This window comes from Stenella coeruleoalba (genome assembly GCF_951394435.1).
Source record: "Stenella coeruleoalba genome assembly, chromosome: 5".
Taxonomy (NCBI): domain Eukaryota; kingdom Metazoa; phylum Chordata; class Mammalia; order Artiodactyla; family Delphinidae; genus Stenella; species Stenella coeruleoalba.
In genome coordinates, this window is record NC_137150.1 from 61,091,047 (window position 1) to 61,106,257 (window position 15,211).

General features: G+C 39.7%; 1 protein-coding gene across 1 annotated transcript in view; it reads right to left on the bottom strand.

Annotated features, from left to right (window-relative positions):
- MCF2L2 (MCF.2 cell line derived transforming sequence-like 2) overlaps window positions 1-15,211 on the bottom strand; it is a 219,612-nt gene that overhangs the window by 175,530 nt on the left and 28,871 nt on the right. Inside the window, exon 3 of the mRNA XM_079921832.1 lies at window positions 9,131-9,245. Within this exon, the coding sequence (XP_079777958.1) occupies window positions 9,131-9,245 (115 nt within the window). The remainder of the gene's footprint in view (window positions 1-9,130; window positions 9,246-15,211) is intronic.

Sequence of the window (15,211 nt, forward strand, 5' to 3'; positions counted from 1 at the left end):
TTATTTTATTATTTATACTATTTACTTATTTACTAATTATTACATGATTTTTTACTATTTATTACTTACTATTTTAAGAAAGCCTGAAAATGATAGGGAAGGAGGATTCATAGTTAGTCCACTATATTAAACATTAAGGGACTCTAGGCATTATTTATTTATTTATTTATGCGGTACGTGGGCCCCTCACCGTTGTGGCCTCTCCCATTGCGGAGCACAGGCTCCGGACGCGCAGGCTCAGCGGCCATGGCTCACGGGCCCAGCCGCTCCGCGGCATGTGGGATCTTCCCAGACCAGGGCACGAGCCCGTGTCCCCTGCATCGGCAGGCGGACTCTCAACCACTGCGCCACCAGGGAAGCCCTGACTGAATAATCTTTACAACTTAAGTGGGATGAGAAACATTGCATTAAATTTTTAAAAATTTTTTAATTTTATTTATTTTTGGCTGCATTGGGTCTTCGTTACTGCATATGGACTTTTCTCTGGTTGCGGCAAGCAAGGGCTACTCTTCGTTGCAGTGCACAGGCTTCTCACTGCAGTGGCTTCTCTTGTTGTGGAGCACGGGCTCTAGGCGCACGGGTTTCAGTAGTTGTGGCACACGGGCTCAGTAGTTGTGGCTCGCAGGCTCTAGAGCGCAGGCTCAGTAGTTGTAGCGCACGGGTTTAGTTGCTCCGCAGCATGTGGGATCTTCCTGGACCAGGGCTCGAACCCGTGTCCCCTGCATTGGCAGGCAGATTCTTAACCACTGTGCCACCAGGGAAGCCCAACTGCATTAAATTTAGTAATAATGTCCACTAAGTATTATCAGTCCGAATATTCTAGCTTAAAAGTCATCATACTTTTTCTGTAAAGAACCAGAGTAAATATTTTAGGCTTTGCAGGTCATATGGTCTCTGCCTCAATTACTGAACTCTGCTGTGATAGCTCAACAGCAGAGCTACAACATTGAATCACTTTGCTGTACACCAGGAACTAACACAACATTGTAAATCAAGTATACTTCGATATAAAAAATAAAATAAAATAAAAATCTTTTCTCCACATCCTCACCAACACTTGTTATTTTTTTTGTATTTTTGATAATAGCCATTCTGATAGATGTGAGGTGATATCTCACTGTGGTTTTGATTTGCATTTCCCTGATGAGTAGTGATGTTGAGCATCTTTTCATGTGCCTGTTGGCCAACTGCTTATCTTCCCTGGAAAAATATCTATTCAGATCCTCTGCCCATTTTTTAACTAGGGTGTTTGTTTTTTGATGTTGAATTACATGAGTTTTTTGTATATTTTGGAGAATTAACCCCTTATCAGATATATCATTTGCAAATATCTTCTTCCATTCAGTAGGTGGCCTTTTTGTTTTACTGATAGTTTCCTTTGCTGTGCAAAAGCTTTTTAGTTTGATGTACTCCCAGTTGTTTATTTTTGCTTTTGTTTTCCTTGTCTATGGAGACATATCCAAAAAAATCTACAAAGACTATGTCAAAGAGCATAGAGTCTATGTTTTCTTCTAGAAGATTTATGGTTTCAGGTCTTACATTTAAGTGTTTAATCCATTTTGAATTTATTTTGTGCATGGATGTGAGAGAGTAGTCTAGCTTGATTCTTTTGCATATAGCTATCCAGTTTTCCCAACACCACTTGTTCAAGAAGCTGTCTTTTCTCCATTGTATATTCTTGGCTGTTTCTCATAAATTAATTGCCCATATGACTGTGGGTTCATTTCTGGGCTCTCTATTCTGTTCCATTGATGTATGTATCTGTTTTTGTGCCAGTGCAATACTGTTTTGATTACTGTAGCTTTGTAGTATAGTTTTAAATCAGGGCGTGTGATCCTCCAGCTTTGTTCTTCTTTCTTAAGATTGTTTTGGCTATTCGGGATCTGTTGTGTTTCCATACCAATTTTAGAATTATTTGGTCTAAACAAAATTGATGAACCTTTAGCCAGACTCATCAAGAAAAAAAGAGATGGTCTAAATTAATAAAATCAGAAATGAAAAAGAAGTTACAACAGATACCACAGAAATACAAATTATCATAAGAGATTACTATAAACAATTATATGTCAATAAAATGGACAACTTAGAAGAAAAGGACAAATTCCTAGAACTGTACAGTCTTCCAAGACTGAACAATGAAGAATACAAAGTATAAACAGACAAATTACCAGTAAAAAAAAAAAGCTGAATCAATAATAAGAAAAACTCCCGAAACAACAAAGTCCAGGACCAGATCATTTCACAGGTGAATTCTACCAAACATTTAAAGAAGAGTTAACACTTATCCTTCTCAAACCATTCCAAAAAAATTGCAGAGGAAGGAATACTCCCTAACTCATTCTATGAGGCCAGCATCACCCTGATACCAAAACCAGACAGAAATATCACCAAAAAAGAAAACTACAGGCTAATATCTCTGATGAACATAGATGCAAAAATCATCAACAAAATATTAGCAAACCAAATTCAAGATCATACACCATGATCAAGTGGGATTTACCCCATGGTAAAAGGATCATACACCATGATCAAGTGGGATTTACCCCATGGATGCAAGGATGATTCAATATCCAGAAATCAATCAATGTAATACACCACGTTAACAAATTAAAGAAGGAAAATCATATGATCATCTCAATAGATGCAGAAAAAGCTTTTGACAAAATTCAACATCCATTTATGATTAAAAAACTCTCAACAAAGTGGGTATAGAGGGAACACACTTCAACATAATAAAGCCCACAGCTAACTAAAAGTAGAGTTACCATATGATCCTGCAATCCCACTCCTGGGCACATATCCAGACAAAACTCTAATTCAAAAAGATGCATGCACCCCAATGTTCATTACAGCACTATTTACAATAGCCAAGACATGGAACCAATCTAAATTTCCATCAACAGATGAATGAATAAAGAAGATGTGGTGTGTGTGTGTGTGTGTGTGTGTGTGTGTGTGTGTGTATATATATATATATATATATATATATATATATATATATATATATAAAATGGAATATTACTCAGCCATGAAAAAGAATGAAATAATGCCATTTGTAGCTACATGGATGGATTTAGAGATTATCATACTAAGTGATGTAAGTCAGACAGAGAAAGGCAAATATTATATGATATCACTTATATGTGGAATATAAAAAAATGATACAAATGAACTTGTTTACGAAACAGGAATAGATCCACAGATATAGAAAACAAACTTATGGTTACCAAAGGGGAAAGGGGGGGAGGGATAAATTAGGAGTTTGGGATTAACATGTACACACTACTATATACAAAACAGATAACCAACAAGGGCTTACTGTATAGCACAGAGAACTATACTCAATATTTTGTAATAACCTATGAGGGAAAAGAATCTGAAAAAGAATAGATATATATATGTATAACTGAATCACTTTGCTGTACACCTGAAACTAACACAACATTGTAAATCAACTACACTTCAATAAAAAAATAAATATAAAAAAATAAATAAAGCCACAGCTAACATCATACTCAATGGTAAAAAGCTGAAGGCATTTCCTTCTAAGATCAGGAACAAGATAAGGATGCCCACTCTTGCCACTTTTATTCAACATAATATTGGAAGTCCTAGCCCCAGCAATCAAACAAGAAAAAAAAATTAAAGGAATCAAAATTGGAAAGGAAAAAGTAAAACTCTCACTGTTTGCAGATGACATGATACTATACACAGAAAATCTAAAGATGCCACCAGAAAACTACTAGGGCTCATCAATGAATTCAGTAAAGTTGCAGGATACGAAATTAGTATACAGAAATCTGTCGCATTTCTATACACTAACACAAACTATCAGAAATAGAAATTAAGATAACAATCCCATTTACAATTGCATCAAAAAGAATAAAATACCTAGGAATAAATCTAACTAAGGAGGTAAATGGCCTGTACTCAGAAAACTATTGATATGACACTGATGAAAGAAATTGAAGATGACACAAACAAATGGAAATATATACCATGTTCATGGATTAGAAGAATTAGTATTGTTAAAATGACCATACTACCCAAGGCAATCTACAGATTCAATACAATCCCTATCAAAATACCAATGGCATTTTTCACAGAACTAGAGCAATTATCTTGTTTGTAATTGATAATACCACTGAGTAAGAACAAATTTCAGATATTTACAATCATTAGCACTGTTAAATTCAAGCAAGAGGCTGTGTTTTGAATGTCTAAAGAAACCTGAATTATCAGAAAAGGGAAAGTGAGCTCCTCTTTGTACAGGATAGATGGCACAAAGGCAGGATACAGCATGGGTATTCTAAAACAATCACTTCAACAAATGAACAAAGAAAAGCTGTTATATACATACTAGGTCATTCTACTGGGGAGAAACAATGTCAGACACCCTGGCTCTTACATAGCAAAGACCAGCAATCTGGCATATTAAATTTTTTTCTGGCTTCTAATATAGTCCGTTCAAATTCTCCTGGTACATAAGACTTACTTGCCATTGTCACCATTTATTCATAATAAATCCATGGGGTGCTCTCTGATTTTGAGCCTCAGTTGGGTGCCTAAGGTCTGGTCTCCGAAGGTATCCTTCCTGAGAGCTGTGAAGCAAATCCATCCACCTTGGGCAAGACAGCAGCCCAATAAGACTCCCCACTCTGAACCTCTACCCTTAGAAGTCAAATGAATGATTCCATTTTCCTGATTTGGGGGAGCAATTCCATAGCCAGTCCAGGAAATAACATACCTTATCCTAACTATTCAATCATAGCAGCACCTTTCCTATTAATACTATTCAAAGCCACTTAAAAACAGGGGCTTTTCCACTGTCTTCATAATAGTAAAAGGCCCAGATCAAACTCACTTCTCTGGCGAGGCTGGTTTCTAAAGCTGCCGGGTTGCTATAATCCCATTCAGTCTTTCAATACAAACGAGCAAGTCATTATAATTCACAGGTCAAATAATAACACTGTCCTCCTTCCCTCTCTTCCTAAAGTAGAAATGCCCGACAGCATTCTATCAGAAAGTGTATTGTAAAAGAGGTACGACTCTTCGCAAAGAATATTCATCAGGCTTTATGGGAGGAAAAGGGACATGGAAGAATTCTTCAAACTTAAATAGGCCTCTGGACAGATTCATTATAGAAAAAGACCTTCAGAAATAGTAAATAATCATAAAATTCACAGTTATGAAATATAGTTCTTGTTACCATCTAATAAAAGTACTTTCTCCAATCCCTCTCAGGTAATGAACTCAGAACTATGAGTAAAACAAAGAAACTGAATAGAGGAATAGGGTAATAAAAATGCATGCTTAGGGCTTCCCTGGTGGCGCAGTGGTTGAGAGTCTGCCTGCCGATGCAGGGGACACGGGTTCGTGCCCCCGTCTGGGAAGATCCCACATGCCGTGGAGTAGCTGGGCCGTGAGCCAGGGCCGCTGAGCCTGCGTGTCCGGAGCCTGTGCTCCGCGACGGGGGAGGCCACAACAGTGAGAGGCCCGCGTACCGCAAAAAAGAAAAAGCATGCTTAGTTATACAAATATTGATTTTTTGGAAAACAACTGTGATTTAAAAATAGTTGGCCATCTCTGTGGCTCAGAATATTTCACTAATGCCTTTTCAAGCCACTCAGCTACAGTCTGTAGCCACTGGAGACAGCTTTCAAATGAGACCTCAATTCCATGTGCCCAGACATGGAAAAGCAAAAAGATCTGACTGTGAACACAATTCCTAAAGCTGAGGCGCATCATTAGTTCCTCACTCTCCCTCTTCCCTCACAACCACCAGTCCTCAGTGCCTGTCCTTCCTGTCCATCCCCTTCTGTCCAGTCCTCCTGCCATCATGCAGCTCACTCCCTCCTCACTTTGCACCTATCCCGGGACGGAAGCCCTTAATTGGTCTCCCTGCCCCCTTTCCCCCACTACGTGTGATCCATCCTGCACACCACCACCAAATTCATCTGGTTGCCATTTTCCTCCTCAGAACCTCCAACGGCCTGGTCCTGCTCACTGTGCATAAACTCCTTAACTTGGTGGAAAACGCCTTGCCCAGTCTGTTCCCCACTGTCTATCCAGGTCTCATTTCTCACTACTATCTGAAAAGGATTTTCACTCTGCTCTGTGCAACCTGGATAGTCTGTAATTCCCTCAAACAAGCTCTATTTAAAACTTCAAAATCCAGCAGTGGAGTGAGGGTTGGAAATAGAAGCCAAGTCATTTGCTCCAGACACAGCTGGGGAGCATAGAATCTGGATTTCAATCCAGTTTGGCCTGTGTCCAAAGCTCTTAAACACCACCCCGTTCTCTCTCTCTCTCTGAAATGTCCCTCTCCGATCTACCTGTGGAAATCTTATCCATCCTTTAAGCCCACTTCATTCTTGAAGCTTTCCTTGTTTTTTCCTGTCTGAAGTGACTTTTCTCTCTTCTGAGCTCCTATAGCAGTTTCTTTGCATATTTCACAAAATATCATGACAACAGAGTCCTGTGATGAATCTCTTGAGATCCAAGGTATTGTCTTATGGTCTTTTTGGTCCTTTATGGCACCCAACCTAGCTCCCTACACACTGATGGCACTCAGCAAAGATCTGATAAAAAATGAGCTACCGTGGGAAGCCTTACGGCACTCACCCAACCCAGCCACAATGAGAGATCCTTATTCATTTCAGGCATCGACCTTTCCTTTCCCTGCCCTGAGTATCCTGCCATTCTCCTCTTCTAGTGTGTCAATTCTTCCTTGTTGTTGTAGGTCATTCCACCTGCCTATAAAACATTGTGCAATCTGGGAAAAGCTCTGGTGCCTGGTTACCACTGTAACATTTAGAAAGATGCAAATTGTGATGAATAGGAATCATAAAAGGAACAGGAGTGGTTTCATTCTTTGGAAACTGAAATGCAAACTGGGAAGCAAAGTTTAGGTCAAATTCTCCTTTCAGACCTTCTTACCTGTTGTCTCTGTTTTATGTTGAAAGTAACAAGGGGTGGGGCAGTGAGCAAGTAGGAGCAAATGCCAGGAAGAGGAAAGAGGAATAACTGGTCAGACAACTACTCTTTCTCAAGAGACAAACTGCACTCTAGGAAAGGAAAATACTCCCTAGTTCACAAGAAATTATACAAGAAGCATAGAGCAGAAAAGGGAAAACAGGCCTAAACAGTAGCCTCTTGATTTTTCTTATCTTTTTTGCCTGTGAGATAGGGTTTCTACCTCTCGATGCTTCTCTCTACACTGGGTCACATGGCACTCAATGTCCAGTCCTTAGCGTGACTCAGAAAAGGCTGCAAGGACAAGATGAAAATGACACTTTTCATTTAGCACATGACTGCATCCAGGGATTCAGTAAAATTAGACAGTGAGTTTAAAACAAATATAATGAGAATGGGGAGAAGGCACTTCCACCCATTACCCACCTCCCTGCTCACCCTCTTCCTTGCTGCTCCTCACAGAAGGACAGGTCAATGTTTTGGTAGGCAATTGAGCCAAAGAGGGAGACCAAGTTCAACTCCCTATAACCCTGGGAGGAAAAGGCAGGAGTGAGGAGTGGGGTTCCCCTCTCTCTGGCAGCATCCCGCTTCTCACCCTATAACAAATACGCTTTGATTGAGATGAATTATATCAGAACTGGAAATTCCACCAACATCACTTCTTGAGAACCTACTATGTGCTGGGCTAGGAATTAAAAAAAAGAAAATAAGGGGGGAAAAAAGCATTGGCCCCTACTCTTCACTAGTTCACAGTCTAATGGAAGACGCAGAAATAATTTCCATATACTGTGGCATTATACAAGGGGTACACTCTGGGTTCTGTGGAAATAAAGAGTCTGTGAGAGCAGAACTGGGGTCAGGGCAAGTTTCCTTGAAGAAATGAGATCAGACTAAGGGCTGATGATTGTGCAGGAATTAGCCAGGCCTAGAAGGGTGGCAAAGGCGTTCCTGTAGACAGAACCATGTAAGCAAAACCCAGAGATATACAGCATCCTTCCCTCAAACCAACAAAGCCCAAATCCTCTCGTGTCTGCATAATACATACAATATTCCGGGATCAGAGGCAGAGAACAGGGGAAATGGTGAAATGTAAGTACTGAATTTTGAAGAAGTACATTAAAAATAAATCCATAGCTTTCTCTGAAGAAGAAGTAAGAAGGGTAAAAAAAATAAAATAAAAACAAAAAACCAAAAAAGAGTGGGTTTGGTTAAAGCAAACTAATCAACTTCCTAATCTCTGCAGGTGGGATCAGACTCCAGGTGGCCTTTCAATCACAGAGCAGGTGTTTACCTCTAAATCATATAAGGCAGATGGAAAGCAAGCAAAACAGCACACCTCTGGCTGTTGTGTAGACTCCTAACCACAAAATAGTTAAGTAACAGACGGTATCCTAAGCAATACAGACCCATGGAGGGTAGGGCCTTTCCTGGCCAAGTCTGCTTTCTGGGAGAATTGGGTTTGGACCCCACGCTCAGCTCCACCTATGTCTATAAAATGTTTGTCACCAGTATGAGCTCTGTACCACATTCCATCCCTTGGAGATCTGGCTATTTATTGACTTAAGTGGCATAAATATGTGAGACCTGGGCCAGAGAGGTGGAAGTAGCAGATACCCAAAAACATCTCTGTTTTGGTCTCAGCTTTAGGCACAGTTTTTATTCCTGGACTTTTAGTTTCCTTGCTCTGTGACTTAGTTTCTCCATCTGACAATGACAACTATAAAATCTACCCCTGAATTCCTTATTTGAGGGAGATAAATTAAATAACTCCTAACATGGCTTGACCTCCCTGAGCAGCGGCCAGGTGTCTGAGACGACAGGCCCCAGGAAGCCAGAATCACCTTAATCTAGAGCAATGAACCTGAAGGAACAAGAGCAGCATTAGCGATTCAATCAATTTTTCATTCACTCAACAATGTTTATTAAGTACTGTGTATGTGCACACCATAAGCAAAACCGATACTCGTGTAACTTTGTTTTCTAGTCTCTTTCCACGTCCCTTGTCTGTGACTGATGGATAAGCAAAACTGGCTAAGTTATATGCCAGTGTGAGCTCTGCTCAGGGAAGATTCCATCTCACCCCAGCCCTTCCACATGGGAAATTCAGGACAAAGCCAGTGACAAGGAAGGCAGCAGAGCACTGTGTTCAGCTCACCTGGGGACGCTGGTGAGGTAGGTCATGACATTCAGAAAGTCCTCATCTGGGATGTGTTTAAACCCCACAAACTCTGGAAAAGTGATGATGGGGGCACCATCTTTCCCTCTGCCTCCTGCAACAAAAACAGGTGGTCAAGATGTTAGCAAAATGTTTCACATCACACCTCTGCAGGTAAGGGACTTCAATTAATATCGAGATGTGCACTGGCCACCCCCTTTTCTGTCTATATTATTTCAGAGCAGAATGCGGGAAGGTTGACACTGAACTATTTCGAACAAGTCTCTCTCCTTCATGCTTGCTCAGGGGTGTTGTGAGAATTCAATTTTTGAATCCTTTGAAGATAGTTACTGTATAAAAGATAACACTGATTTAAATATTTTTAGCATAGGTAGAATAGTAAATAATGCCAACACAAATACATAATATTGCTCTTTATTTTTGTAGTTAGTAAATATCAAAGGTGAAAGAGCATGGTGGTTAAGAGAACTGGCTCTAAGGAATTCCCTGGCAGTCCAGTGGTTAGGACTCTGCACTTCCACTGCAGGGGACAAAGCTTCACTCCCTGGTCAGGGAACTAAGATCCTGCATGCAGCGTGGCATGGCCAAAAAAAACAAAAAACAAAAAAAAAACAGAGAGAGAGAGAGAGTTGGCTCTAAAATCAGACAGGCTTGTTCAAATTCTGCTTTACCACTTAATCTCTATGTGATTTTAAGCAAGACACTTAAATACAAGTTTCCTTATATATACATATGTATCTATGTCATAGGCATATTACCTGTACCTACCTCAAAAGGTACTGTGAGGATTAAGTGAGAACATATATGAAAAGCACTTTAGCAGAGTGTTTATTATTATATAAGTGCTCAATAAATGGTAACCATTATTACAGTTATTATTCTTGCAAGGAGGCAATAATCAGCTGCCCTTCAGTAACTCTTACAAGGGAATATAAGACATCCCTGTGAGAACAAAAGTACAAAATTAATATTCAAATATTTAAGTCACTGGAGCAGAGGCCACCAGATTAAATTAAACAGATTATATTTCTCAATCTCTTTGCCCCTAGATGTACCCACATGACTATGTTCCAGCCCCATGGTTCCCAAACAGGGAACCACAGTGAACTCACAAAACCACCATGAATATTTTAAATTTGGGGGAAAAACAGCAATAATTGGCATCTGTCAGATGCCTTGCTTGCTACTAGCTTGAGGTAGTTCGGAATTTCAATATTAAACTGTGCGGTATTCTTTTGAATGGCATTGCATCTTTGGGAAGTTGGGGGTTTGGTGGCTGCTGGGATAAAAAGCAAGTGCAGGGCTTCCCTGGTGGTGCAGTGGTTAAGAATCCGCCTGCCAATGCAGGGGACACAGGTTCGAGCCCTGGTCTGGGTAGATCCCACATGCCACGGAGCAACTAAGCCTGTCCGCCACAACTACTGAGCCTGCGCTCTAAAGCCCGTGAGCCACAACTACTGAGCCCGCGTGCTACAACTACTGAAGCCTGAGCGCCTAGAGCCCATGCTCCACAACAAGAGAAGCCACCACAATGAGAAGCCTGCGCACGGCAACAAAGAGTAGCCCCCGCTCGCCACAACTATAGAAGGCCCACGCACAGCAACGAAGACCCAATGCAGCCAAAAATAAATAAATAAAAAATAAAAATAAATTTAAAAAAATTTTAATTAAAAAAAAACAGCAAGTGCAGTATGAAAATCAATGTGGAACAGGAAATGCAGGTGGTGATGTCTAGACTGATTCCAAGGTTTGAGATAATTGTGGTTCTCTAAGATTGAAAGTTAAATATTACTTTTTCTTTCAACTGTGTGTATTTATTTTTTCAAACAGCTACTAAGTTGTCAGGACATATAGACTTAAGTTGTTTTGACTGTTAGGTATTGCTTTTGGCCAAAAAGGGCCGTGAAAAAATGACTGAGCTGCTAAGGCACGGAGGACTAAGAAAGTTGGAGCGCTTGTGCACTAGGCAGAGGGACATGAGCTGAAGTGCTGGGAGCACCTTCCAGGCTATGCCTGTGGAGGGAGGCTACTTTCAGTGGAACACAGCTCCCAAGTGAAGTTAACTACAAATGACTGCATGTATTCCACGTATCTAATGAAAGATGCATCAGTGCAGGGTGTGGGTTAATGAGGACTGCATGATTACTGAGGGTGTGAGATCAATGAAGAAACTATGGAAAAGGGAGACTCAGAGAAGCAAAGGCAGGCAGCTATCCTAAGGAGAGAGGGTCCTGGCCCACAACCTCGAGTATCCAGGCCATGTCTCCAGTCTACCTGATGACACCGCCATTAGGATCATCCAATCCACTCTGCTGCTCTGAGTCCACACCTGGTATCTTCTGCTTATACTCTGCTGTTCCATGTAAATTTGTTTCAAGGGAGAGAATGTGCTACTGAGCAAACACGAATATTTGTATCATGTAAAGAGTAAGTCAGCGTTGTGGTTTTTCTACACAAGTCTCTTATAAGTATTGTTAATGTGAGTCTTGGGCTTTCAGAGACCCATCACTGTGATATTTGTCTGGATGACCATTCATTCTTCTCCAGGAAATGCCTCTTAAATCCTGTATACTTATTTTAAATTTAAAAAAAGATACCTGCAGATTAGTTGTTTGACAAGATTGAGTTGCCTCATTATGTTGACTGAAAACAATTTAGATCAGGATACTATCAGTTTTCGACTAATAAATATTATTCCTCTTTCTAGTTTCACAATCATAGGAAGCTTCAGAGAAATGTGAATTAAGAAAAGTTACATCTCGGGTAAGGCTAAATTTAGATGCATTGTAACACTGTACTAAATTGTACAAACAATATTTGCCGAGAGAATGGCTAAAATATTTCAAGGAACCAAAACACTGTAAAATATTCATAAGGATATGATTATACCATTTCATGATTTAACCTTTTCATTAACTATAATGAAAGGTATTCATGCCTAAATGGAGAAAGATGGGTAGTTTTCTCATATCTTGGTTAACACTGATACTGAACACCAGAGAGGCCCGAGGTTAACTGGGGACACCACGTGCTGTTGAACTTTAGTCTGTTAGTCTTAGAGACAGAAGCACCAAGGAAACGAAGCTGAGCCTCCATCCACAACGAGGCATTCAGCGCCACCTTGCGAGGAAACGTGGAAATGCAAAAGGAAGAAAGATTGTGCAAAGAAGCCCTATTCAAGGAAGGTAAAGAAAACCAGACTCCTTGGAACTAAGTATTGTACAGTGGTGACTTAATAAAATAAACATCACTCCTCCTGGTATTATTTCTACCTATACATTAAATGCTAGCTTTACTGCAGAAAACACTAGCAAGTGCTTGGGGTACATAAGACCATTCCCATAAGGATCTGGGTGGTGGCTGGCATAAAGACTTGCATCATTTAGAGGAGAATTTGGAACATTGGGAAATCCTATAGGAAGATGGTGAAGAGCAACAGTGGGAGAGAGAGTGAAGTGGTTACTGCTATTTGCCTCCCAGCGTCTATTTTCCCTTTCTCTTCCCCAAAAGAACTGACTTTAGCTGGGAAAATGGGAGCACCACTCACTGGGAGGCACCTGGGAAATCTCAGGGCCTGGGATACTAAATAATCTGACCTATGTAATAAAGAATTGTCTCACATCTTGTTTGATTTCCAAATGTCTTACCAGAAACTCAGTATGTTAAAAAATACATTTATATATCTGATCCTAGACTCTTTGTTTTACATACAATCATAAAGTGTTTAAAAATATTTTTCCAGTTTTATTGAGATATAATTGACATACAACATTGTATTGGTCTAAGGTGTAAAAAATTGATTTTAGTTATTAACATCCATCACCTCACATAGTTATAATTTTTTTTCTTGTGGTGAAAACTTTTAAGATCTACTCTCTTGGCAATTTTCAAATATACAGTATTATTAACTACAGTCACCATGCTATACATTATATCCCCAGAACTTATTTATTTTGTATCTGAAAGTTTGTACCTTTTAACCACCTTTGCCCATTTTCCCCACTCCACACCCACCTTTGATAACCACCAACCTGTTCTCTGCTCCTATGAGCTCAGTTTTTAGGTTCCACATCTAGGTAAAATCATAAAGTATTTGTCTTTCTCTGTCTGACACTTCCCGTAGCATAATGCCCTCAAGGTCCACCCATGCTGTCACAAAGCATAAAATATTTTTAAAGTGTTTCAAAATATACTGAATTTTCCAGAAATTGCAACAACCCTATAAATTGACAGAAGATAATACTTTACCACCTTGTTCAGAACTTTGTCAACAACTGTTTACTATTTTAGAAAACTACTACAGTAAGGCCACTCAGGATGTCTGGTCACCCATACCACATCCCAGCATTTGTACCTGCTACATTCATGGTGACTCCATGTACAGGGGCAAGCACCTGACTACTTCATTATTTTTTCTAGAATAGCTGGAAATACATATTGAAATACATATTATTTTACTATTGTTTCCTTTTCTTTCTCCTTCACATTACAACTCTCCTTTACATTTAATTTTTTAATTTTTTTTAAGTATATGCATGAATAAGTAGGGGGTGGCTGTTCACCCTCTGGGCACACAGCTAAACTACATTTCCCAGCTTCCTTTGCAGTTAAGTGTATCCACATGACTGAGCTGGGTTCAAGTCAATGGAATGTGGTGCATACTCTTACTGAGCTGAGGCTTTTAAGAAGTGGTATGCTGTCTTTCCCTGTCTGCTTCCTGGATGCAGCTAATAAGAAAGACACAAAATGGATAATATCAGTAAGAGTCACAAAGTGAAAGGAGGCTTCATTCATGAACATGAAGAAAAGTTGTCTGCTGACCACACATACATGCTGAACATACGTACATGCTGAACATACATGCTGGACTGTTTTCAAGAGTAAGAACTAAATTTCTACTGTGTTCATTTGAGCCACTATACATACACTTCAGAGTTGTTACAGCTCTTTATCCCACCCTAACTAATGCAGATTACTACAGTATCTATACATTTCATTTCAGGATGATGAGGGGCAATACAAATTATTTGTTATAAAAAAAGAGGCATTTGGGACTTCCCTGGTGGCACAGTGGTTAACAATCTGCCTGCCAATGCAGGGGACACAGGTTCAATCCCTGGTCCAGGAAGATACCACATGCTGCGGAGCAACTAAGCCCATGTGCCACAACTACTGAGCCTGCGCTCTAGAGCCCATGAGCCACAACTATTGAAGCCCACGTGCCACAACTACTGAAGCCCGCGCGCACCTAGAGCCCATGCTCCGCAACAAAAGAAGATACCACAATGAGAAGCCTGCGCACCGCAACAAAGAGTAGCCCCCGCTGGTCGCAACTAGAGAAAGCCCACACAGCAACGAAGATCCAATGCAGCCAAAAATAAATAAATAAATTTATTTTAAAAATTTTAAAAAAAGAGGCATTTGGTCCAGTGTGACTGAGAATCATTTCTGTAGCCTGCACTGCCCAATACAATAGCCACTAGACACATGTGGCTGCTGAGCCCTTGACATGTGACCAGTCCAAACTGAGGTGTGCTGTAAGTGGGAAATACAAACTATCAACAGATTTCTAAGACTTAGTACAAAAAAGTAAAATACCTCATTAATAATTTTGAATACTGATCATATGTTGGAACAATATTTTAGCTCTACCAGGTTAAATAAAATTATTAAAATTGTTTTCCTAAAAAAGATAAATAAATAAAAGAATCATGAGTCAGGGGGCTGGGAATTTGTTGTAACTGACATCAGCCTAACCTAAAAAACACATTATTGAAGTGTGTAAGCCTTCAGAGAATGCTTCCTCCTGCTATTATTTTAAAAGGGATAAAATTATTATTGTGAAGAAAAACTAAATATGGAAATGAGTAAGGAACAATATAAACTGGCCATAGATAACTTCTGCTAATGTTGGGTATATGTTATATATGTCCAGTAATTTTTCATTATATGTGCATATAATGATGCATTCTATAATCCCACATCTACCTCTTTATCCTACTTATTCTTTCCTAATGTAATTAAATAATTTTGAAAACATTAAATAAATGTTTAATGCTC